The 25,788-nt window shown below is 38.9% G+C and overlaps 1 protein-coding gene across 1 annotated transcript in view; it reads left to right on the forward strand.

Moving 5' to 3' along the window:
• The window catches only part of LOC126301101 (chaplin-A-like), a 119,700-nt gene that overhangs the window by 26,602 nt on the left and 67,310 nt on the right, over positions 1-25,788 (forward strand). Inside the window, exons 6-8 of the mRNA XM_049991691.1 lie at positions 8,641-8,678; positions 20,093-20,129; positions 23,376-23,413. Of these exons, the coding sequence (XP_049847648.1) occupies positions 8,641-8,678; positions 20,093-20,129; positions 23,376-23,413 (113 nt within the window). The remainder of the gene's footprint in view (positions 1-8,640; positions 8,679-20,092; positions 20,130-23,375; positions 23,414-25,788) is intronic.

Consider the following 25,788-nt stretch of genomic DNA (forward strand, 5'->3'; position numbering starts at 1 on the left):
CATTTTCTGTGCAAGAGAGAGTGCTCATCACTCTGATTTTTAGATGTTTTCCTTCAGCTGTATTTCTTCCCACAGAGACAAGGAATTACTGAAATTAGTGTTATATGTAAACTTTATTTACTTCATTTCAGGCATAAAAATACTTGAGTGTTTCCCTATGAAAGTATGGAAAGACAAAAGGGAAACAATGGAAAATCTGGGATGTAATGTAACAATATTATGAGAAGGAAAGTTGCTATTCGCCATATAGCAGAGATGCGGAGTCGTACATAGGCAGAACAAAAAGACACCCACATAAAAGGCCGTTAAGGCCTTCATCAACAATAGTCTCTCTGTTGTGCCTACCTGCAACTCAGCATCTCCGCTATGCGGTGTGCAACAGCTTTCCATTTCATAGTATGGAAAGACAGGAGACCTAATTACAGAACTGACAATGAAAGCTAAAATTGCTGCCTCCAATAAGTAATTTATTTATTTTACAAGCACATTTTCTGCATTCACACACATTTTCAGTCAGAATTAGATTTTGCTATGAACAAATTTAAATAACATTTAAAACTGTATTTGCAAATTTAATTGTATTTAATTATGATGATTTCATAGAAATAAAACAATAGTATATCCGTATGATGAGCCCTTGCTAAGTTGTTGCTCTAAATATCTCATTTGCTTTGCTGTGAAGTACTTCCAGCCCTTTCATTAAATCCCAGCATAAGTACAAAAAGAATGCAGTAATGGACATTTCATTATTAAGAAAAATGTTTAATTTATTGCCCTCTGTTATTTCACAAGACTAGTAATAGCTATTATGATAGATCTTGTATGAAATTTATTACAATTAAAATTATCTGGAACATAGCAAAACAAAAATGTAATCATGAACCCTAACTCCAGTTTCCCACTGTGGCTTGGAAAGGGCACAAACACTAGATAAATCATGGCAAGTGATAAAAAGTACTATCACCATGATGTCTTCATGGAGGAGGAGACAGAAATAATAGTAACATATGAGTTGGAAAAGTAATGATGGAAGACAGTTTTTCAGGAGCCCGAGACCACCACAGCTAGGTAACAGAATGATAGCTCAACCATGAGCTACATGATGAGGTAGAAAACAAATATTACTGCTAAACTTACAAGCTCACCTTCAGATGCTGCTCAGTAATGAATTATTGTAAAATGTATGTATGCTCCATTTCATTTAATTTTTAAAATTACTTTTACTACTTCAGTATAAAAACTACTAAATATTGTACTTACGTGTAAGATGATGAAATGCCTGGTGTGATATGGAGTATTGAGTCCCCGTTCTTTCCCCAACATGCCCACACATTTCAGTAAACAGTGCACTCTCATGTAAATCACCATTATTTGTGTAGTGGGTAGCATATTATAACCTTCTGACTGTTACACTGGCAATGACAATTAGTGGGCCTATCTTTCAGGAAATGTTTCATCTAAAGTTTTCACTGTTTCATATTGCCTTTAAAGTTAGATTGTCAATAAGATAAGATATATTTATCTTGAATAAATCTGTTCCTGGTTTCATCAAGGAACACCTAGTGAAATTCATGATTGATATTAACTTCACTGGCAGCAACTTTAGTCCAGGGGGAGTGGGGCCCCAATTTTCATAAAAATATTTTAAGTCACTTCATAAGCTCCGAGTGTCTTACCACAACATCAGTGGTAATATTTTGAGCTTGTAGTAATTCGCTTCTCTATTCAATTGATGCCAACAACTTTAGCTAAATGGACATCATGATTAAACACCTGAATAATTTCACATAATCCTAAATGCCCTACACCACAGAATGTGTTTTACCTGACAAATATAACAATTTGGTAGCCCTGCGCCTGCTATACAGACGTTTGAGTCACAGCTCCCATACAAGATAAGTAATTTTAGTAGTAATAAACGGTTTCTAACACTTTAAACTAATTTATTACGTTAATTATAGTGCTCTTCAAGTGTACCATTAAAAGTTTTTGTCTTACTTGCGTATTTTCATAGTAATCAAGCAACGTTCGTTTTGTTTACCTATTGGGGCCAGGCCAAACTTTTGAGCTTTCAGATTAAACTTCATACCGCAATTTTAAGTGCATTTACTGATAGTTTAGTGTGCCAAATACGTTTGCTGCTGCTTTATATCTGTAGAGTATCGTCGTCTCTAAAGTAATTTTCAGTAAGAAACTTCTGAACAATTGTTTACATTGTCGCGAGTAGGCCTAATTTTTTGTACACGTATTTTCATTGTTTTCCAGTAACTTAATTGTCTTTCTGTCACTAAAATCGATTTGTACCATGAGTGTAAAGTGCCTGACGTGCCATAGAATTGTTAGCTCTGGGGTCTGGTGTGATGGATGTAGTAACTCTTTTCATTGGGGAGATTGTAGTGGTTTGGGAATTGGGAAAATGAGCGAGACTCATCAGTGGTTCTGTAGGCTATGCAGTAGAGATAGAAAGATTGTGGAACAGGAGGGGAAAATTGCTGCCCTTCAGGCTGAGTTAAATGACGCTAGACGAGAACTGTGCAGGTTAAGGGGGGAGAAGGGTAAACAGGGGTGGGAAGTGGCAACAGGCGTAAGGAACCGGCCAAGAAATTCTTCTGACAGCTTTGTTATTAATGTACAATATAGGTTTGACCTGTTGCCTCAGTCGGAAACTGATGAGCCTCTCACAGAAGTAGATGTAGACAGGGCTCAACAAGCTTTCGGCAGCAAATTGAATAAGAAGGTAGGGAAGTGTGCAAAGAGAAAGAAAGTCTTGTTGCTAGGTAGTTCGCATGCTAGGGGTGTGGGCCAACTTCTGCAGGATGAATTAGGGTCAGAATACCAGGTCACAAATTTTATCAATCCTAGTGCTGGACTGGGGCAGGTTACAGAGGATTTAGGTTCACTATGGAGAGGCTTTACTAAGGAAGATACCGTGGTTATTGTGGTTGGGCCGGGCAACTGTATTGACAAAGATCCGGGGTACAGCATAGTGTGTGACCTGGCAAATATTGCATCGGCATCGAGTCATACCAGTGTTGGGTTTGTGTCAGTTCTGGAGCGCCACGACCGGCCTCATTTGAGCTCTTCTGTCAGGAGAGTTAATTTGGAGTTGGAACGGCTACTTGGCTCTTTTGCTGGATCACACATTGGTGTGGTTCCTGTTGATTCACTCTGTAGGTGGGACTATACTAGACATGGCCTTCACCTCAACAAGAAGGGGAAGGGTAAACTGTCTGGGCTGATAGCAGGAAATTTAAAGGGGGCAGGAACTACATCTCGTGGTGGTAACTCTCTTTTTAGTGTAAGATCAGTGTCCAGTGGGAAACTCAGCCAGGCCAGTACTAAAGATGTTAAAAAAGTTAAAGATACTCACAAAAGTAAAATGAAAAATGTTAGTATATTTCATCAAAATGTTGGGGGATTGAAGAATAAAATTGATGAGCTTCTGCTTTGTTTAGAAGATATAGAAACTGAGAATGTAATAGATGTACTATGCCTGTCTGAGCATCACATTGTCACTGATATGCAAAAGGTTAGCATCAATGGGTACAAATTAGCTGCACATGTAAATAGAGATAATATGATGAGAGGAGGAGTTGCCATATATGTCAAAAGCTTGCACAGTGCAAAACATTTAGAAACTAAAAATTTTTGTGTAGAGCAACATATGGAAGCATGTGCCACTGAACTAAAACTAAATGATGGCACTTTCATAATTGTAACAGTGTATAGGTCCCCCTCAGGGAATTTCCAGCTATTTCTAGAAAACTTGGATGCTTTGTTGTGCTATCTGTCAGACAGGGGGAAGCAAATTGTCATTTGTGGGGATTTCAATGTTGATTCCCTGAAAGAGTGTGATAGGAAGAATGACCTTGTAGTATTACTAAGTTCTTTCAATTTGAGCTCCGGCATTGATTTTCCTACTCGGATAACAAAGAACAGCAGGACATTGATAGATGACTTTTTTATAGACCAAGATAAGTTTAAGGACATAAATGTTTATCCTGTTGAGGATGGTCTTTCAGATCATGGTGCACAGCTAGTTACAGTACATGCCATAGCTCCATGCAGTATATCAAATAAGAATTTCAAAGCAGTGCGTTCAATTAACAATATAAATACTGCAAACTTTAGGGAAAGACTAAAGGAGCTAGACTGGGATGAAGTGTATGTGGAACCCGATGCAAACTTGAGATATAACATATTTCACGATACATTTTTAAGGGTATTTGAAAATTGTTTTCCCAAGAAAACAGTGAAACATAATTCCAAGAAAACATATAAAAACCTTGGCTAACTAAAGGAATAAGAATATCTTGCAACCATAGAAGAGAACTGTATCTAACAGCAAGAGGGAGTACTGACCCCCAAATTGTTCAATATTATAAAAACTTGTTTTAATATTTTATGTCAGTGATTGGTTATGAGCCATTACAATTTTATTTCTCTTTTCTGTTTCTGATGTACTGCAGCAAACTTGAGGTGAAATTCGAAAAACAAATTCAGGTTTTTATGATATCATAAGTTCATTACATTAATGGAAGGTGAGATCTAACATGTAACACAGTAATGTTTCTGGATATGCTTTGTAACATTTATTCGACATGGGAAATTACAGAAAATTGACAAGAAATTGAACCACATTATTCTAATGCACATCACTTTTTTGTCTTGTATAGTGAATCTTTCTTCTCTTGAATGATATCCCATGAATATTCTGCTAACATAGAAGGTACCCACTTCCCTCCTAACGCCTTTCTATGGTAGAAATGTCTTCATCAAATTTTCACCATGTTCATCCAATATGTCACTACAGCTCTCTATGTAGTAGTCCAGATGAGAGTCCATCAAACATACCTTGAAAGACATACTGCACCACAAATGTTGTTACTCTTTCATCATCTCATTCACCAGGGCTTTGTAGTTATTAGCTCTTTTCCTTCCGAGGAAGGTTTCTGACAGCGTCTTGGTACAGGACCAGGCTGTCTTTTCTTCGTCAGTTTAACACGCTTCAAAACTGGCATCTTTCTGCAGCTCCTTTATTTGTGGTTCCACAAATACACCTTGCTATACTTTTGCAGCTGGAAGATGGGGGAATCTAGTAGCTAGATATGCCAACCCACTGCCTGTTGGATCCATGGCCTTTACAAATAGTTTCATTAGGCCAAGTTTGATGTGAAGTGGTGGATGTAGTATACCTTAAGGAGCTACCAGACTTTAATGTTGCACATTCTTTTTGCCCACTTTCCATCTCCACCTAGGCCATTTCCTTTTCACATAGTGACAATTTCTTTCTCGACTATTCTACTCACAAAGGAAACGGACATATATCAGGTAGCCTTGTTGCATTCTCTGTACCGTAGCAATTACTTTGAACTCTGCAAATACTTTCCATTTGTATTCATGGTATAGTAATGAATTTAATACCCTTCCTATGAATTTGTAATTCTCTTGGGTGAATCTGGCATAAGCTACTGGAGCAGAGGTATCTTATTTCCGTTGTACAGCAAAACACCCTTGAGACTTGTTTTCGATGCAGCGATCGGCATTCACCAATAGAGATAATGAGCTATTGCAGGTGGTCTCAATGACTTACACATGGGGGGGGGGAATATAACACAATGACATCGAATTCTTCTCACACGCTGTTGAACAGGCAACTGTCATATTCCATTATTACTGGATGCGGCAACATACTTGTTTCTCTGTAACGTCCATGTGTTTGAATCATGGATATATACATCGTTACATATTACATAAAAAGTATCCCACACAATGATATTTTGATTGCATATTTGAATTTCCTGTGGTAAACTGTGTTAGAAGCACACCCTTAAATATCAGAAATAGAACCTTCTTGAACAGTGTAATTTATTTGGATAGATAAATACATCTAATCACATATTACCTTGTTTCATGTGTATGTTCTGCTGCTGCATGGCAGGTAATTTTTTCTCTATCAAATTAAATTGCAAAGGAGAAATAGTTGATTAAACACAAAATGGGACTGTATGTAACTGGGGTGAATGACATAAAACTGAAGCACTGCACTGAAGTGAAAAGTGGAGGTACTAACGAGCCGTGTTTCGGGTGGGAGTGAAAGTGAAGTGCTGCTTGAAAGCTCCCAGAGATGAGGTGGGGAGAGAGTAGGGTGGATGGACGTAGTCACATGATGGGGGGCTGTGTGAATGGGGTGGGGGGGGGGGGGAGGAGAGGAGGAGGGTGTTGTGGACAGGTGGTTGGTGGTACCAGAAAAGGAGGGTGTTGTGGACAGGTGGGTGGTGGTACCAGAAAAGGAGAAAAGTGAGGACTGGGTGTGATTGTGGAATAAGGGATGAGCAGTGATGGAATAGGAAGATATGGATGGATAAGAAAAGTGACTAACGGAGGTGGAGGCCAGAGGGGCGCAGGAACATAAAATATGATGCAGGGAGGGTTCCCACCTATCACATTTCAGAAAAGATGGTGTTTGTGGGCATGATCTATATGGCTCAGGCTGTGAAGCAGTCATTGAAATGAAGGATGTTGAGTTGAGCAGCTTGCCCAGCAGCTGGGTATAAACTTGTTTCTTGCCCTGTTTGTAGGTGGCCATTTAAGTGGACAGGCAGCTTTTTAGTTGCCGTACCCACATAGAAAGCAGCACAATGGTTGCATCTTAGCTTATATATCCTAGGTAGCCTTGCTTTGATGGGATAGGTGGTGATTGTGCCCGAACTGGAGTATGAGTATGAGTAGGCGGCGGCGGCGGCGGCGGCGGCGGCGGGGGTGGTGGTGGTGGTGGTGGTGGTGGTGGTGGCTAAAGGACTCTTCTCGTTCAGGTTCACTGAAGACATCTTTGTGATCTGGATCGAGAGTGAAGTTACCCTATCCACATTCCACAGATCTGCAACTGCTTCTCCACCTTTGCTTCACATGGACCTTCTAAAGCCAACAAGCCACCTTCATAGATATCGTCATCCACTTCAAAGATGGCTACATCACTGCTTCTGTCTATATCATATCTACTAACCACAAGTTATGCCTCTATTTTGACAACTGCCACCCATTCCATACCTAGAGGTTCCTCCCATACAGCCTGTCCACCCACAGTTGTCAAATCTATAGTGATGAGTATTCCTTCTTGACACATACTGCAACAACTGAATTACATTCTCTGCCAAGGTTTTGACTGGACTTCGTCATATCTCCCACCTATTGTGGATGATCCATGCACAAGGGGAGAAATGTGCTCAATTAGCCATAATGTTAGAAATTCATTGCAACACAGAAGGCAAATTAAAATGTTGTGCAAGTGAAGCAGCTTCTTAGTGCAAGCAACATAAAAATAGTTCTGATATGCTCTAAGGTTGTCACCAATATAAGGATCATTCTTTAAGGTGTTAGGTGAGCACTGCAAGTTGCACTGGTAGTGTCCTAGATTCCAATGTTGTTGTTGTGCTCAGAGGAAAACTAGTCTGTAACAGCAGTAAAAAATGACGACTGTCACCCTCATGGAGGCGATGGCAGTGCCATCCAGGAGGCACAGACCTCGAAAAATAATACAGGAATCGGGCCACATGATCATTGAAGGAGGATGGTGAGGTGGAATGACACAGAGATGAAGGCTACCCAATGCAACACAAGACACTGGTAATAAGTTTCCAGGGACAAAGAAGTAATGAAAATAGCAAAAGAAGAGAGATGTTCCTCAGTAGCCAAGGGGAATAGGTCTTCATTGCAACACAGATTGTGTGTAACAACATGCAGCTACTGAAACAAATTTCTACGAAAGGCGAGGTAGAACATGTGCTGATCCACTGAAAGATATTTACTAAATGAGTCTTATTCTTGAATCTCCATTTCAGCACTCCGTCTGTACCAACTGAGAACCACTGCTGTAGGCACCTAAAGTGTAGGTTGCACTGGTGATGCCAATATTGAGGGCTGCATCCTAATTAATATAGCCATGGCACTCCGAAGTAGATAGTTGATGCAGATTTAGTGACTTGGGTTGGCTGGTAAGTAACGAAAGGAGGGTTGCATTCTATTTATTTGATGTGGCACTTTGACTGCATGAACTGCAAAAATGTGGTAAGTGATAACCATTTCTGCTATTACTTTGTGTGGGGTATCCCTGAGAGAAATTCATAATTTGAAATTGGGGGTGAAGTTCCTGCAAGTCAATAAGTGCTCTTATTGTCAACTTCTTGATGAATATAATGTTGGCAATGCCTGCAATGAGTGAGGCTGCATATACAGTCATACACACTGTTCCTAACTGTTCCACTTGCCACAGTGAATTACTCCTGTAACATAAAGTTGTATGTTTCAATAAGCACGTTACTACAGGATTGTAAAATTTGGTCCTTAATTATGTGAAATATTGACTAAAAATTTATTTGCCACTGGCAGTCTTCAGGTAGCACCCTCCAAATGGAATAAAGTTTTGGCTTTCTTGGAATCGGTTAGTAATGTTCATTGTTGTACATAATTGAGTGGATCAATGGTCAGTTATTCACTGATCAGTAGGCACGTTAAAAGACTGAAATAATTCTGTTCTTTATCACGTCATATTGTAACATTCTTAGTTAATCACCTGTTTCTTTTACCTTTGCAGATAAAGTAGTTTTTATATTAACACGCAATTTCTTTTCTCGCAATCAGGCCCTGTCGAGGAGCAAGTTCCATCTCCTATTGCTCAGGTGAGTGAAACTAGAGGGTAGCACCTGTGATACTGGCAGAGCATGGGTGAGTTTCACCAGTAGCGAAACAAGTTTCGTTTTGTGGCATGTAATGAACACCACACAGTTTCCTGGCCTCTTCCTAGAGTGCTCACTAATTTCATCAGCCAAGGGTTTTCATCCCTTGTGTGTGCTGCCCTTCACAACCTCATTTTAATTAATCAACTCCTTTCTATGTATCCTATTCATCTCCACTTCAATCTCATTGTTTTTTGTACACCACTCCTTCCTGTCCCCACAACCTATTCAACTTCATTTACACCGGTGACTGAAATGTTATATCAAGTCCATTATCACAATAAATTTGTCTACAGTAAAAATCCAAAAAATTTCTCAAACAATATTTACATACTAATGACAGCTCAACTTCATGTTTGTGTCCTGATGTAATGACAGTTGTCACTGTGCTCACAGATCTAGGGACTAGGCTCATCACGGAACCAGATTGAGGTAGCGTGGAATAAACCAAAAATCAGCAGGTACGGTGAAGTTTCATAAAGCAACTATCATTGTCCCACTCTGTGGAAATTCTTCATACAACTCTAAAGAAGTTCATTCACAAGAGAAAAAAATTCCTGAAGCAAATAAAAGTTTAAACGCACTGTTTGAACTAAAATATGACTTTATTGCTGCAGCCATCATTCATCGGTACTATAAACACTGCGAAATATGAAACTTTAACCAAGTGATTGGTTACACCACAGTAGATATGATAAATACAGTTGTCTAAAATATTTAGTTATTGCAATTACCCATCAAGTACCTTTCTAAATGATAGCAGAGTCACGCTTCTTGCTATTATCATAGCCAGACAAACTTCAATAAATCTTCTTAGGATATTTTCGTGGCTGTTAAATAGATATCTTTTGTTTTTGATAGAGAGGTCGTCTTGTCTCTGCTTGTGAGGATTTTAACACATGTAACTTAGTAATTCAATAAAACTAACTTCATGTTTTGTAGCTCATGTATCAAAGATTGTGCTGAGTGAAGTAAAAGTAAGGGTGTAGCTGCTTTTGCTTTTTGGGATTTGCTTCCAGTAATATTAAGATAGGTCTCTGATACATGAAATAGAATCAAATGATAAATCTTTGGATAGTCTTCCAAATCTTGTACTGACTTCTGTATGCTGATAGGTGTCCCTCCTGCAATTACTATACGATCAACGTGCATGCTGTCTGTCATATGAATTTGACTGTATAAAGTCTGCCACAAGGAATGCAACTCCGAGGGCAAGAGCTCATTCCACACTAACTTACGCTGCCATAGACATTGCAAAAATGTTTTAAGTTTTATCACAGTTGAACTAATTCATCAAAAGGACCAAAGATATTTGACGTGTCACACAGTAATGTGTGTTTTGTGAAGCTGTAGATATTAGGTGCTGGTTTGACATTGTTTACAATTTTAAAATGATCATTAGCTGGATGCTAGAATAAACCAGGTGTTCTAATATCCTCATCATTACCAAGCAGTAAAAGTAGTTGTGTTTCTTGCTCCACTGAGGGGATATTTTTGAATAGTTTGGCACTGTTATTGTACAATTTCCATAGTGAAGATCCACTTCTGATCAATACCTTCAGAAGTTCTTGCTGGAGATCGATTTCAGCCCTTACTGTATCACAACCTGAGATACAGTAGTCCATATTGAAATGATTAGTGAAAATGTTTGCTGCCTCACTCTGCTCATTCTCTTTGTGAGCTATTGACAGACACACGTCTGCAAGTAAGGGGGCCCAAGTCATTGTGTATGTGTTTATCCTTCATTGGTATTCCTGAAGTGGTGCAGATCTATCACTCCTCCACAACATTCATCGGAAAGTGTGCTCTTCATCTACTTCCAGAACTTGTCGAAACATATTCTCCTTGCCTACTGTGAAGACAACGCGATGCATTTGGAAGCATAACGTTAAGGTGTACAAATAATATTTCATGGTTGGTCCCACCATTTGAAGACTGTTAAGTGACAGTTTCGTATTCCATTTGGCAAGACAATCAAACATTACTCTTGCTTTAGTAGTTGAGCTGGTTTTTTAAAGATAGCTGATGTGGCATGTAATATGAAATGGCATCTGTAATGATTACTATTACCATATGTCTTAAATCTTCATACTTCCTCATAAACTCTGTGTAGCTTACAACAAACTTTGATTGTCTTGCTAGTTTCTGTTCGGTTTAAGAGAATCATTTTGCTGCATTGTGGAAAGAATTGCATAACAAAATTGGCTCTTCCTGAAATGGAAAACGAACAATGAATTTGTCTGTTGAATCTTCAGTTGTGTGCTCAAGGAAGTGTGACTCACATCACTGCTCTTCTTCCATCATTAAGACATTGATACCTCACAACTAAGGTTGGAACAGCTTTAAGGAAAAGTAAAGGAATGTGGACTCGCATATTATGTCCCTTGTTGTTTTATGTAATACCCTTTATTACTTACCAACATTATTATTATTTCTTTCCTTTCTCAGACGTTATGTCTGGTTAAAAATGGAAAGTGATGTGGACCTTGAACAAGTGTGACTTCCTTTTATCTGTGTGGAATATGTTACATTGCATTTAGGAACTTTCGGGTAATTGAACATGATCAATAATTACAGATTTCTGTAGTTGTATATACAAGTTTGGATGTAGCTGTATGGCATTGATGTACTGGTGGATATTGTGTGGTATGACTGCTGTACTTGATAGTATAGTAGGTATAGCGTCAGCTTTATCCTGATGCCACATGTCCTTGCTTCCTCAGCTGGTTGGATGTATTTTTCATTTTTTTCTCCTGTTTTCTTTTGTATATTTGTTGTATTGGGTATGGATATTTCGATTAGTTGTGTTAATTTCTTCTTTTTATTGGTGAGTATGATGTCAGGTTTGTTAAGTGGTGGTGTTTTATCTGTTATTAGGGTTCTGTTCCAGTATAATTTTTATTCATCATTCTCCAGTATATTTTGTGGTGAATACTTGTATGTGGGAACGTGTTGTTTTATTAGTTTATGCTGTATGGCTTTTTGTTGATCTATTATTTTTGCTACATTGTCATGTCTTCTTGGGTGTTGTGTATATGCTAGTATTGTACATCCACTTGTGATGTGATCTACTGTTTCTATTTGTTGTTTGCAAAGTGTGCAATTATCTGTTGTGGTACTAGGATCTTCAATAATATGCTTGCTGCAATATCTGGTGTTTACTGTTTGATCCTGTATTGCAATCATGAATCCTTCCATCTCACTGCATGTATTGCCTCTTCTTAGCCATGTGTTGGATGCATCTTGATCAATGTGTGGCTGTGTTAGATGTTACGGATGCTTGCCATGTAGTGTTTTCTTTTTCCAATTTACTTTCTTTGTATCTGTTGATGTTATGTGATCTAAAGGGTTGTAGAAGTTGTTATGAAATTGCAGTGGTGTAGCCGATGCATTTATATGAGTGACTGCTTTGTGTATTTTTCTAGCCGGCCGCGGTGGTCTCGCGGTTTTAGGCGCGCAGTCTGGAACCGTGCGACTGCTACGTTCGCAGGTTCGAATCCTGCCTCGGGCATGGATGTGTGTGATGTCCTTAGGTTAGTTAGGTTTAAGTAGTTCTAAGTTCTAGGGGACTGATGACCACAGCTGTTAACTCCCATAGTGCTCAGAGACATTTGAACCTTTTGTATTTTTCTAGTTTATGCCAGTTTTAGAAATAATTTTCTTAAATTGTCTACCTGTCCATAATGTAGGATTTTTATGTCAATAAATCCACTTCCTCCTTCATTTCTGCTTAATGTGAATCTTTCTGTTGCTGATTGTATGTGATATATTCTATATTTGTGGTATTGTGATTATGTTAGTGTATTGAGTGCTTCTAGGTCTGTGTTACTCCATTTCACTACCCCAAATGTGTAGGTCAATATTGGTATAGCATAATTATTTATAGCTTTTGGTTTGTTTCGTGCTGTCAATTCTGTTTTCAGTATTTTTGTTAGGCTTTGTCTATATTTTTCTTTTAGTTATTTAATATTTTTATTATCTATTCCTATTTCTTGTCTGTATCCTAGATATTTATAGGCATCTGTCTTTTCTATCACTTCTATGCAGTCGCTGTGGTTATACAATATGTAATCTTTTTGTTTAGTGTGTTTCCCCTTGACTATGCTACGTTTCTTACATTTTTCTTCTCCGAAAACCATATTTATATCATTGCTGAATGCTTACTTTATCTTTAGTTATTGGTTGAGTTGTTGATTTGTTGCTGCCAGTAGTTTTAGATCATCCATGTATAGCAAATGTTTGATTTTGTGTGGGTATGTTGCAGTAATATTGTATCCATAATTTGTATTATTTAGCATGTTGGATAGTGGGTTCAGAGCAAGGCAGAACCAGAAAGGACATAATGAGTCTCCTTGGTATATTCCACGCTTAATCTGTATTGGCTGTGATGTGATGTTATTTGAATTTGTTTGGATATTAAGTGTGGTTTTCCAATTTTTCATTACTATGTTTAGGAACTGTACCAATTTATGATCAACTTTGTATATTTCCAATATTTGTAGTAATCATGAGTGGGGTACAGTATCAAAAGCTTTTACGTAATCAATGTATGCATAGTGTAGCAACCTTTGTTTGGTTTTAGCTTGATATGTTACCACTGCATCTATTATCAGTTGCTCTTTACATCCTCATGCTCCTTTGCAACAACCTTTTTGTTCTTCATTTATAATTTTGTTCTTTGTTGTATGTGTCATTAATTTCTGTGTAATGACTGAAGTTAATACTTTGTATATTGTTGGTAGGCATATTATGGGGCGGTATTTAAATGGGTTAGCTGTGTCTACTTGATCTTTAGGTTTCATATAAGTTATTGAATGTGTTATTATATCAGGGAATCTGTATGGGTCTGCAATGTAACTGTTAAATAATTTAGTTAGATGAGAATGTGTTGAGGTGAACTCATTTAGCCAGAAATTTGCTATTTTATTTTTTCCAGGGTCTTTCCAATTGTGAGTAGAGTTAATTGGTTTGGTGACTTCATGTTGCAAAATTATCACTTCAGGCATTTGTGGTATCATCTTGTATGTGTCTGTTTCTGCTTCTATGCACCGTGCGTGCCTGTTGTGTTGTACTGGGTTTGACCATATGTTGCTCGAGAAGTGTTCCATGTCTGTTATGTTTGGTGGATTGTCTATTTCAATGTGTGTTATCTATTGTCTGGTAAAATATCTTTTGGTTTGTGTTGAATGTTTGGTTTTGTTTCCTTCTATTTCCACATTTTTGTATCTTCTAAGTCATTTGGCCAATGCTTGTAATTTCTGCTTCTTTTCATCTAATTGCTCTATTGCTTCTTGTTGTGAGATTTTACCTAACCTTTTTCTTTTTTTCCTGACATTTGATGTCTTATAAATTGTGTTAGCTGTCCGATGTCTTTTCTCAGTTTTTCTATTCTGATCTGTAGCCTGTGTGGCCATGCTGGTTTTGTGCATTTCTTCTGTGTTTTGGTTGGTTCTGATCTCTGCCTGGTGTGTATATTTAGTGTAGTGAGTGTTCCTATATAAACCAGTTGTTGTAACTCTTCCATAGTTGTGTTTTCATTTATTTTGTTGTGTATGATTGTGTTGATAGTTTATATTGTTGTTTCAACTTGTGGGTTATTTTGCGGTCTATGCAAAAATTGTCTAATGTCTGTATTTGTGTCTTTGTATTCTATATATATCGGCTGAAATTTTTCTTCTATATCTAACATGTGCGTCTCTTCGTGTTCTATTTGTACTTGTTCTGGTGGCAGTCTTAAGATTTCGTTTTCCTCTGATTGTTTAATTGATGTGTGTTTTTCAATGTTTGTTTGCCCTGGGATGTGTGAGGCCATTACTGTATTTTCTTCTTCTTCTAATTGCACATTATTTTGTTCCAGTATATGTTTTACTTCTTGTTTGATGTTTTCTAATTCTGACTGTGGTATCCTGTTATTTTTGATCATTACACGAATCTCATCAGCTAGTTGTTGTTCTGTTAAGAATTGTAATATGGGGTATCTGGTAATAAATGTTGTGTATACATGTGATCTGTATCCATTTGTGTTTGTGCCTATGTTTGTTGCGTTGTAATAACAGAACGTGAGGTGTTGATTAACTTCATCTGACCATCTCATCCTCTGTCTTTGTTTTCCATCTAGTGTGGTTGCAGGAAAGATATCCTGGAAAACAGCTCTATTTGGATTTAAATCATTTTCCAGTTGGCTTGCAGTGTCGTTACCATTGTGGGCGGGCATAGGGTTCAAGCGTCGTCCCCGACCATGATGGCGCTTGTCCGAGGCTTCTTTAGTTGTGTCCTGAACCAACTAATCACACTAAAAGGGAGGTTAGCCCTGTTAGTGGTTTGTTCTGTTCGATGCCTTTGACTGGCAGAGCATAACAGAGGCCAATTCTTTTCCCGGTCCTCGACGGGTATTATTATTATTATTATTATTACTACTGCTACTAGTACTACTACTAGTAGTACTACTACTACTACTACTACTACTACTACTACTACTACTAGTAGTAGTACTACTTACAGCATAATACTCACAGTCAAAACTTGAACAGGCTTAATTAATTGGAAGCCGTATTTTGTCAATTGTACCATTTTGCACAGGGCATGAAATTGGAAGTACACAGGTCGCAAAACAAGGAAAGGTCACACTGATTGGGCAGGTTCAACAAAAAAATTTATCTGTCCAATGAACTACAATGACAGACAGAAAATGAGCTAACAACTTGCAGCTTTTGCAACTGTTAGACAATTGAATAACATTATTCCAAGTACAGGAAGATTCACAAGTCACACCACTGATTGAAGCTGTTGCAAGGGCTCTTAGTAATGTATAACACTTACGAAAAGAAAGGAAAGCCCTTAAGTAGTAATTCATAGATTGCAAACAAACATTAAAAATGACCTTTTACAAATATACCATCATCCAAAATTCATAGCAAGCTGAGAGCTACAGCAGAGAGCTATCACAGTCAACAAGAAACAAGCAGCCAAATTCCCAAGTGGAGTTAGTGTCTCACTGTGCATCAGGTTAACAATCGACAGTTTACACTTTTAACTAGCAGGGTTTAAACTTAATGTCTTGAGAATTAGTAGTAAGAGATCAAATTTTAAGCAATTAGTTAAAGGTACAATGAGGAAGAACCTCAGGCTTGGTAAATGTGCGTTAATCTCCCAATTTCAAGAGATGCTCCAAAAAGAGCACACTACTGGTTCCTGCCCAGAGGTGACACTCCACCATGGCACATGTCAAATTAGCAACTTCACTTCCCTTGAGCCACCACAGTGTGACTACTAAGGGCAGCAGACTACCAGTCAATCTGGGTGCCACGTGACGACGGAAGTGCCGCCATGGCAAAATGTAAACATACCTCTGCTCTGGGCCCAGGGAACTGGAACACACCATTTCCTGCTGACACACATCAATGGGAACAGTAATCTGCACAAATAAAGCTTCATACAATAAGGGCCAGGAAGTAGAAAATGTGAATGTCTGGCACAACTGACTAGAGATACAAGTTAATACTCTTTAAAATTTGTATTATTCAGAAGCAAAAATTTCAGCACCTGCTGATATATTAGCTCAAGTGTACACATGTACCAAGATTTCTTTGCCTCAAACACAGATAGTGTTAAAGTAGATTCCCTTCATGAGACTTAAAACTCAGAATAGTCTTACACTTGCATGATACATGGCCCATGAACACAAAGTGCAATTAATAACATCGACTGATGATCATTCACTGAATCACCCATAGGTGCATTAATATTACAGATGCAGTTTCAGGTAATGCAGAAATGACCTTACTCAAATATAACAAAACAACTCAAATCTCTACTCAGTTGTGAAGGAGCAGTGCCTTGCAGGATTCCAACCAAGGCATTATTGCATTGTACCCCCACATGTGATCATCAAGGAGCGATAAAATTTAAGCCTTTAGAATAAGCCAGTAACTTGCCAAGCATGTTGCACCCAATGTCCGTATGTCTTCATGCAGGTCACCGCTATCAGTCCTCATGTGATCCAGCCCAGTTTGCCCTCACCAAATCGACCTTCAGCAGCATCTAGGGACCTGCACTGGACAGTGGTATGTCTTCATGCAGGTCACCGCTATCAGTCCTCATGTGATCCAGCCCAGTTTGCCCTCACCAAATCGACCTTCAGCAGCATCTAGGGACCTGCACTGTACAGTGGAAGTCCCCCAAAAGCAACAACTTGCCAGCCACGTGCCCTTCAGCCAAATGTTTTCCAGGCTCCACCAAACTGACACACATGCACACATGCACGATCACACTTGTGCATCGATAAATTTGGAACATGAGATCAAATCAATATTGGCAACTTAAGTAGTTAGTGATGCCAGTGGAATGCTGTGCACTGAGATTAGAGATATTTTGGCTCAGACATGATTTGATCCTTCGGTCCTTCACAGTTACTTCAAGAAAGACAGCCTAAGTTTTCACAGAACACAACACGAATGATTACCTTGACAAAATTTTGTGGCTACCAATTGATACTGCTTTGACATACTTAACCCAAAAGAGTTCTGTCTCTTGAAGAGCATGATGATCAGTTCCTAAGGAGAGAGTCCTTGCCTTCAGAATGTACAGACAATCATCTGCTCCCAACATCATGTTAATCATGCAAGGTGACCATAATTCTGGATCAAAAATTTTTATACTCAACAAATCCGACACATTGGGATGGAGATAATACGTCAGTTATCTCCAGCAACATTAAACACACAGAAGGTAAAATGAAGATGTTTATACAGGAGTCAATTTGAATGAAGATGCAATCTAGGGTTATTGCATCTGTTGCAAACTGTAGCAAAAGCTGCATTGAAATTAGTGCTAGCCACCAGAAGATGGGCGATTACATTGTGAGAGGCACATGTTACTGATCTAAGTAAATGTTTATTTAGCAGTGTCTTATAACCCCTTATTATTTACCACAAGACTCACAAATGTCACAAAAATGCCTGAACTGCTTTACATAATCTCTGAATGATGGCAGTTTTATGATGGGCATATTGATGGAAAATTCTGATGCACTCGGGTCAGATCCCTCCCTGGGGTCTCACAGTTGTTTCCTTAGTTCAGATGTGGTGCACATGGGGCAATGCATCCATTTCTTCTTTATTGGCTGCATTTGACACCCTGCTTTTTCTGCATTGCCCCCCTCCTTCCGCTTTCTCAGTGTTCTGATTTAAATCGACATCACTATCCAATTGCTTTCTTGTATTGTTTGCAATTTTGTTTCTTCTGCCTTGTCATTCATCCTTTTTGGTGTTTAGTTCCCTACTTCAGGTTTAACCTCCACTTTAAAATTTCCTGTACTTTAGTGTGAGCCTATTGAGGAACAACTCCCTCCCTGGCATCTGTGGTGTGAATGCCTCTTTTCCCCCATTCCTTCCCTCGCCCTTTCTCCCTGTAGTCCCCTTCAACCCTGCTGAGCTACCAGGATCATGGGGCTGTTATGTACCCATATGGCTGAACCCCCTGACAACACAGGGATCACACTCCTGATTCCTGAGTTGTTCACTCCCCATGTATGGCAAATAGTTGTTGCTTGTTTTCTCAGAGCATCGGACTCGCAGCAGTGGCTGCCATTCCAGACAGCCATTGCTGTGGCATGGTGGTGTCCTTGTGGAGGGCTCCCTTGTCACAGTGGCTGGTATTGGTGGGATGCTTGATGCATGAAGCGTATTGAGCTGCAAAATTCTGGCCGATATCAAATGGGCATTCCTGTGAATGTTGAACAATCATAGAATGCTATTTCATATTACCCAGCAACTCTTCCTTCCCTGGCTACACTGTGGGAGGAGGTCCAGGCTTGCCTTCTTTTTTTCACTTTTGATAGAGTGATGCTTCTGTCAAACATCAGTAAGACAACACATTCTGAACAAAATTAACTGCTACCAGCATCATCATTATGACCACACTCGAATGTCCTGGTGACACACAGCCAACTGTGTAACCTGGCTCCTTCCTCCTCCAGCTGCAAAAGTTGTAAAGGTGACCATGCCACCTCTGCCTGAGGTTGTCTCTTGTACCTTAATGATGGGGGATCCAGGAAATCTTGGTCAAGGAGAATGATGCCTTACCAGGTCACTAGAAAATTGTCGGCTTGTCAGTAACCCTGTGTTCTACCATCAGGCAGTTACAGTACTGTACATGCTACATCTCAGTGCATGAAGGACATGGACATCTAGACATATGATATGGAATACAGCACTGTGGTTGTAAAATCACACAGTGTCAGAGTAGCAGCCCCATCTCCTCCTCCTCTTCTCCAGCTGTGCAAACAAGCCACAAACTTTTGCCTAATGGGTGAAAGTCACATGCTACTCAACTGACAGGGCAGGAAAGATAGGAGGAACACTCCCATGAAAACTTTTCATGTTCCTCCAGCCAACAAACATCTGAGTCTTCTTCTGCCAAACCAGAAGGCTCCCCCCAAACTCACACTATCACCCAGGGACAGATTCTATGTCATGCAATGGAGTCGTGCTGTTTATTAGGATGACATTCATAGTTTTCCTGACTAACCAGCTTCAAACTATTCCTGTCTGCCTTTTACTTCCTTGCCAGGACTTTTCCATTTGTACTGTTTACATCCCTAAGTCACTGAACAGTCTGCTTCCAGCTTACTGGCCAACTCAATCACCCCTTTCTGCTGATCCTCTTGGGGCTCTCACAGAACCTGTCAGAAAGGTGCCCTCTTCATTGACTTCTTGTCACCTTATATTTACTGTGCTAGTACCCACATACCTTTCATTCTCCATGCACTCCAATCCCCATCTGGACCTCACCTGCACTGCCCAATTTGCCCATCCTCTCATCATTATCTACAGAACAAAAACAAGTGAGCATTTCCCATTTGCAATCCATTTTCTTACTCCTACCCCACCCACGTGCACACATAAATAGCAGCTTTGTAAGGATGACTAGAGATTAAATGTTCCCTGGCACCCTCTGTGAAACATTATTTCCCCAGTTATAAATGTAATCATTACTGCCAACAATGTTCCATTCTTGCACTTCATCTTTACCATGCCATGTCATAGTCACTCGTCTGACACAGCAATGTTGTGACTCAACTCACGTGCAGAGATGTGCTCTCCATGTTTTTCAACCATCATTCTATGATGGCAAACAACATATGTTACAAACAGTTGCACACACAGTGTTGTCACACCCATCAGGATAGCAAAAAATGTCTAATCGCTATCAATATTTAATTTGCCAACTCATTAACAATTACAAGGGCATGTGCAGTGAGATGACATACCACTGGCACATTTAAGGTATTTGATTTACACTTAAATTAAGTTGATGTAAAGTTATTCATATTATTATTATTATTTTTTCTTTTGCAGGATCCACAAGAGGTGCAAGCAGAAGAGGTAGTAGCAGGTGAGATTTTTACTTTCTTCAGTAGCTTAATTACATGTTAAAGTAATCACTTTAATGTTATCTTGTATGAAACAGTTTTTCATAATTTTCTTTGACATTAATTCTTCATTGATTGTGTGCTAAAGCATATCAGTGAAACAGTTGTTCAGATTTTTATGATAGAACCTGACACTGGATATTAATTATCTAGTACATAATTCATACTGAAAATTGACAGTGCCTTTGTAACTACAAGTGATTGTCACAAATGTGCAGTTGTGTTTCAAATGTGTACTGTGATAGATTATGAGGAAAACGTGATCAGAGAGGAAGAAGACAAATATTTAAGTAGGAAATTGACATTTAAAAAAAAGTCATTGTAAAGGTAAGCTCATATTACTAATTGGCACACTACAACAAGTAGTAATGTTTAGATCACAGCCCCCTTATTCTGTAGTCATGGCTCATACTAAAATCATCATCTTGAGAGAAATATTTTTAAGTATACAATTATTGCTGAGCATAGTTGAGCTTCTTAAAGAGGAAAATTGACAAAGTTATTGGGGACCGGAACAAGTTAACCACATTCACGGCCAGTGATTTAAAACCTCATCATCATCTCATGAAATGAAGACTACTGTCCTTGTAATCCTTCTTCTTTCCCAAAGCAGTATTTTACCATCTGTCTGATGTGTGAAATAGCCTGACACATCTGAGTGCCACAGTTACCCATCACCTGCAAAGAGGCTAATTGACTACCAAATGACAGCATGCTACAGAGTACAAGGTCCTTGATATGTTGGTAGCACCAAAACATGTGCACTGCATTCTCGAGGTCATCTCCAGTCCTACCCATTGCACACCCATACCAGCTTTCTTAATTTGAACATGTGTTATTTCCTCTTAACTCATCCTTAACTTCCACAAAACTCATTCAAGCTGGTAGTCGCTACTCCTATGCTGCCCTGCAGTAGCATGATGGTAACCTGGCTGTGTGTGAGCATGTGTTGTGTGGTAGGGTGAGGGGGGGGGGGGGGGGTGGTAGCAGTTAAGGAGAATATTGAAGACTCCGTGCAATGGCAGAATGGGGGCTGAGCAGTGCTGCAGTGCTGGAATAGGAAGATATGGATGAATGAGAAACATCACTAACTAAGTTGGAGTCCAGGAGGGTCACAGAAACATAGAATATGATGCAAGGAGGGTTCCCACCTTCACCTTCATTTGTCTGTTTCTCACCGATTCAGACCCTTTCCTGTCTCAATAGGAGAAATATTATCTCATATGTGGAGAGAATGGCTGATAATAAGTATCCAATGATAATGTATGTACAGTATCACTTTTCCTTTGTTTATAAAATATTTCCCATTAAGATTTTCCCTACAGTCTGTTCCTAAGCCAATCTATTTGTATTCCTGCTTCAACTCTCTACAGGGAATCCAGCAGGGAACTGCCATGTGCAACCCACACTCATAATCCCATGTCCCACCTAGTTTGCTCAGGTAGCCATACTGTTGTAACTTCGTTGCAAAAAAGAAGGCACATGATAATGTTGTGCAAGTGAAGCAGCTTCCTAGTGCAAGCAACACAAAAATAGTTCTGATATGCTCTGAGGTTATAACTAATGTGGGAATCATTCTTCAAGGTGTTAGGTGAGCACTGCAAGTTGCACTAGTGGTGTCCCAGTATCCAATGTTCTTGTTGTGCTCAGAGGAAAAGTTGTCTATAACAGCACCAAAAATGTGACAACTGACATCCTCATGGAGTGCCATCCAGGAGGCACAGACCTGGAAGAATAATGCCGGAATCGGGCAACATCATCATTGAAGGAGGATAGTGATGTGGAATGACACAGAGATGAAGGCTACTGACGGGAACACAAGACACTGGTAATAAGTTTCCAGAAACAAAGAAGTAATGTAAATAGCACAAGAAGAGAGATGTTCCTTAGTAGACAAGGGGAATAGAGCTTCATTGCAACACATTTTGTGTGTAACAGCATGAAACAGGTTTCTAGTGAAGGCAAGGTAGAGAATGCCCTGATGCACTAAAAGATATTTGCTACTATGAGAACTATTCCTTTACTCTCCATTTTAGCACTCTGTCTGTAAAAACTGAGAAGCACTGCTGTAGGCACCTAAAGTGTAGGTTGCACTGGCGATGTCAATATTGAGGGCTGCATTCTTATTTGTATAGTCATGGCACTCTGAAGTTATTGTTGATGTAGAGTTTGTGACCTGGGTGGGCTGGTAAGCCCTTGTGCAGTGATCCATGAAGGCTGTGCATTGCAGGAGTACTGGAAAATTGTCCAGTGTTATGGGCCTCTGTACAGAAACTATGCAGTGTCTGTCATGGGAAAGATGAGCTATACTGAGTTCGTTTCAAGCCTCTTAATATGCCAGCAACAGAGAGCCCTCTGTTGAATTTCACAAGACAGAATTGTAAGGAACCATCCAGATGGTACACCGCCCACGTCCACCTAATTCCTGTTATGTCTCCTGCTCCATCCTGTTGCCATACCCATCAAAGCTCTTCCCACCTCACCCCTGTGAAGAAAGCACCTGAGAAGTACCCCACATTATCTTCCATGCCTTCTTGTGGCTATATCTACCCATCTGTAAATAAAGAAAGAAGGGTTGCATTGCATTTGTTTGATGTGGCAGTTTGACTGCACGAACATCAAAAATGTGGTAAGTGATCAAAATTTTTGGTATTACTTTGTGTGAGGTATTCCTGAGAAAAATTCATGATAATTTGAGATTGGGGGTGAAGTTTCCTGCAAGTCACTAAGTGCTCTTATTGTCAACTTCTTGATGAATATAATGTTGGCAATGCCTGCAATGAGTGCGGCTGCATATCCAGTCATATACACTGTTCCTACCTGTTACACTTGCCACAGTGAGTTAATCCTGCTAAATAAAGTTGTTTGTTTCAATAAGCACATTACTACAGGATTGTAAAATTTTGACCTTAATTATGTGAAATGTTGACAGTAAAATTTGTTTGCACTATGCAGTCTTCAGACAGTAGCCACCAACTGGAATAAAGTTTTGGCTTTATGGAACTCGGTTAGTAATGTTCACTGCTGTACATAATTATGTAGATCTGATGCTCAGTTATTCACTGATCAGAAAGCACTCTAAAAGATTGAAATAATTCTGTTCTTTATCATGTCATACTGTAACATTCTTAGTTAATCACCTATTTTTTTTTACCTTTGCAGATAAAGTAGTTTTTATATTAACACACAATTTCTTTTCTCGCAATCAGGGCCTGTCGAGGAGCAAGTTCCACCTCCTACTGCTCAGGTGAGTGAAACTGGAGGGTAGCACCTGTGAGACTGTCAGAGCATGGGTGAGTTTCACCAGTAGCGAAACAAGTTTGGTTTTGTGTCACACAGTTTCCTGCCCTCCTCCTAGGGTGCTCACTAATTTCATCAGCCAAGGGTTTTCATCCCTTGTGTGTGCTGCCCTTCACAACCTCATTTTAATTAATCAACTCCTTTCTATGTATCCTATTCATCTCCACTTTCTTTCTCATTGTTTTTTTGCACTCCACTCCACTCCTTCCTGGCCCCTACAACATATGCAACTTTGTTTACACTGATTACCAAAATGTTATCTCAAATAAATTGTCAAGATAAAATTGTGTACTGAAGAATCCAAAAACTTTCTCAAACAATACTTTCATACTGGCTAATGACAGCTCACCTTCAGGTTTTTCTCCTGATACAATGACAGTTGCCACTGTGCTTACAGATCTATGGGCTAGGTACATCACTGAACAGGAATGGGGTAGCAAGGAATAAACCAAAAATCAGCAGGTACGGTGAAGCCTAATAGTGCAACTATCGTTTTCCCACTCTGTAGAAATTCTTCATAAATTTGCAACAGAGTTCATCCACAAGAGAAAAAAATTCCTGAAGTAAATAAAAGTTTAAATCAACTGTATGAACTAAAATATAACTTTATTGCTGCAGCCATTGTTCATCGGTCCTATAGACATTGTGAAACATGTAACTTTCGCCAAGTTTTGGGTTACACAGCAGTAGATATGATAACTAATTTGTGTAAAATATTTAGTTATTGCAACTACACAAGACGTACATTCCTACATTGATAGTAGTCACACTTCTTGCTATTATCATAGCCAGACAAACTTAAAAAAAATCTTCTTTCGATATTTGTGTGGCTATTTAATAGATATCTTGTGATTTTCATAGAGAGATCATCTTGTCTCTGGGTGTGAAGATTTTAACACATGTAGCTTAGTAATTCAATAAAACTAACTTCATGTTTGGTAGCTCATGTATCACAGATTGTGCTGAGTGAAGTAAAAGTAAGGGTGTAGCTACTTTTGTTTTTTGGGATTTGCTTCCAGTAATATTCAGGTAGGTCTCTGATACATGAAATAGAATCAAGTGATAAATATTTGGATGATCATCCAAATCTTGTACTGATTTATGTTTGCTGATAGGTGTCCCTCCTGCAATGATTATACGATCAATGTGCATGCTGTATGTCATATGAATTTGACTATATAGTGTCTGCCACAAGGAGTGAAACTCTGAGGGCAAGGGCCCAATTCACATTAACCTATGCTGCCATAGATATTGCAAACATATCTCAAATGTGATGACAATGTGTCTAATTAATCCAAAGAAATTAAAAATGTTTTATGTGTCACAGAGTAGTGTGTGTTTAGTGAAGCTGCAGATACTAGGTGTTGCTTTGACATTGTTTACAATTTTTGAATGATCATAAGCTGGATGCTAGAATAAACCAGGTGTTCTAATATCCTCATCATTACCAAGCAGTAAAAGTAGTTGTGTTTCATGCTCCACAGAGGGGATATTTTTGAATAGTTTGGCACTGTTGTTGTACCATTTCCATAGTGAAGATCAACTTCTGATCAATATCATCATGAGATCTTGTTGGAGCTGAATTTCAACCCTTACTGTATCACAAACTGAGATAAAGTGGTCCATACTGAAGTGATTACTGAGAATGTTTGCTGCCTCACTCTGATCACTCTCTTCATGAGCTAATTATAACAGACACAGTGCTGCAAGGAAGGGGGCACAAGTCATTTTTTATGTGATTGTCTTTCGTTGGTATTCCTGAAGTGGTGCAAATCTATCACTCCTCCACAATATTCATCGGCATGCAATATTAAATGGCATCTGTCATAACTACTATTACCATATGTCTTAAATCTTCATACTTCCTTATAAACTCTGTGTAGCTTTCCACAAACTTTGATTGTCTTGCAAGTTTCTGTTCAGTTTAATAGAGTAATCTTGCTGTATTGTGGAAAGAATTGAATAACAAACTCAGCTCTTCCTGAAATGGAAGATGAACAATGAATCTGTCTGTTGAATCTTCAGTTGTGTGTTCCAGGATGGGTGAGTCACATTGCTGCTCTTCTTACATAATTAAGACATTGATACCTCACAACTAGGTTTGGAACAGCTTTAAGTAAAAGAAATGGAATGTGGACTCGCATATTTTGTAACTTGTTATTTTATGTAATACACTTTCTTATTTACAACATTATTATTATTATTATTATTATTATTATTACAAATTAATAACTTACTTAAAGTCACGATATTCACAGTTGAAACTTGAACAGGCTTAATTAATTAGAAGCCATATTTTGTCAGTTGTACCATTCCAAACAG

The sequence above is a fragment of the Schistocerca gregaria genome, unplaced genomic scaffold (assembly GCF_023897955.1).
Source record: "Schistocerca gregaria isolate iqSchGreg1 unplaced genomic scaffold, iqSchGreg1.2 ptg000008l, whole genome shotgun sequence".
NCBI lineage: Eukaryota > Metazoa > Arthropoda > Insecta > Orthoptera > Acrididae > Schistocerca > Schistocerca gregaria.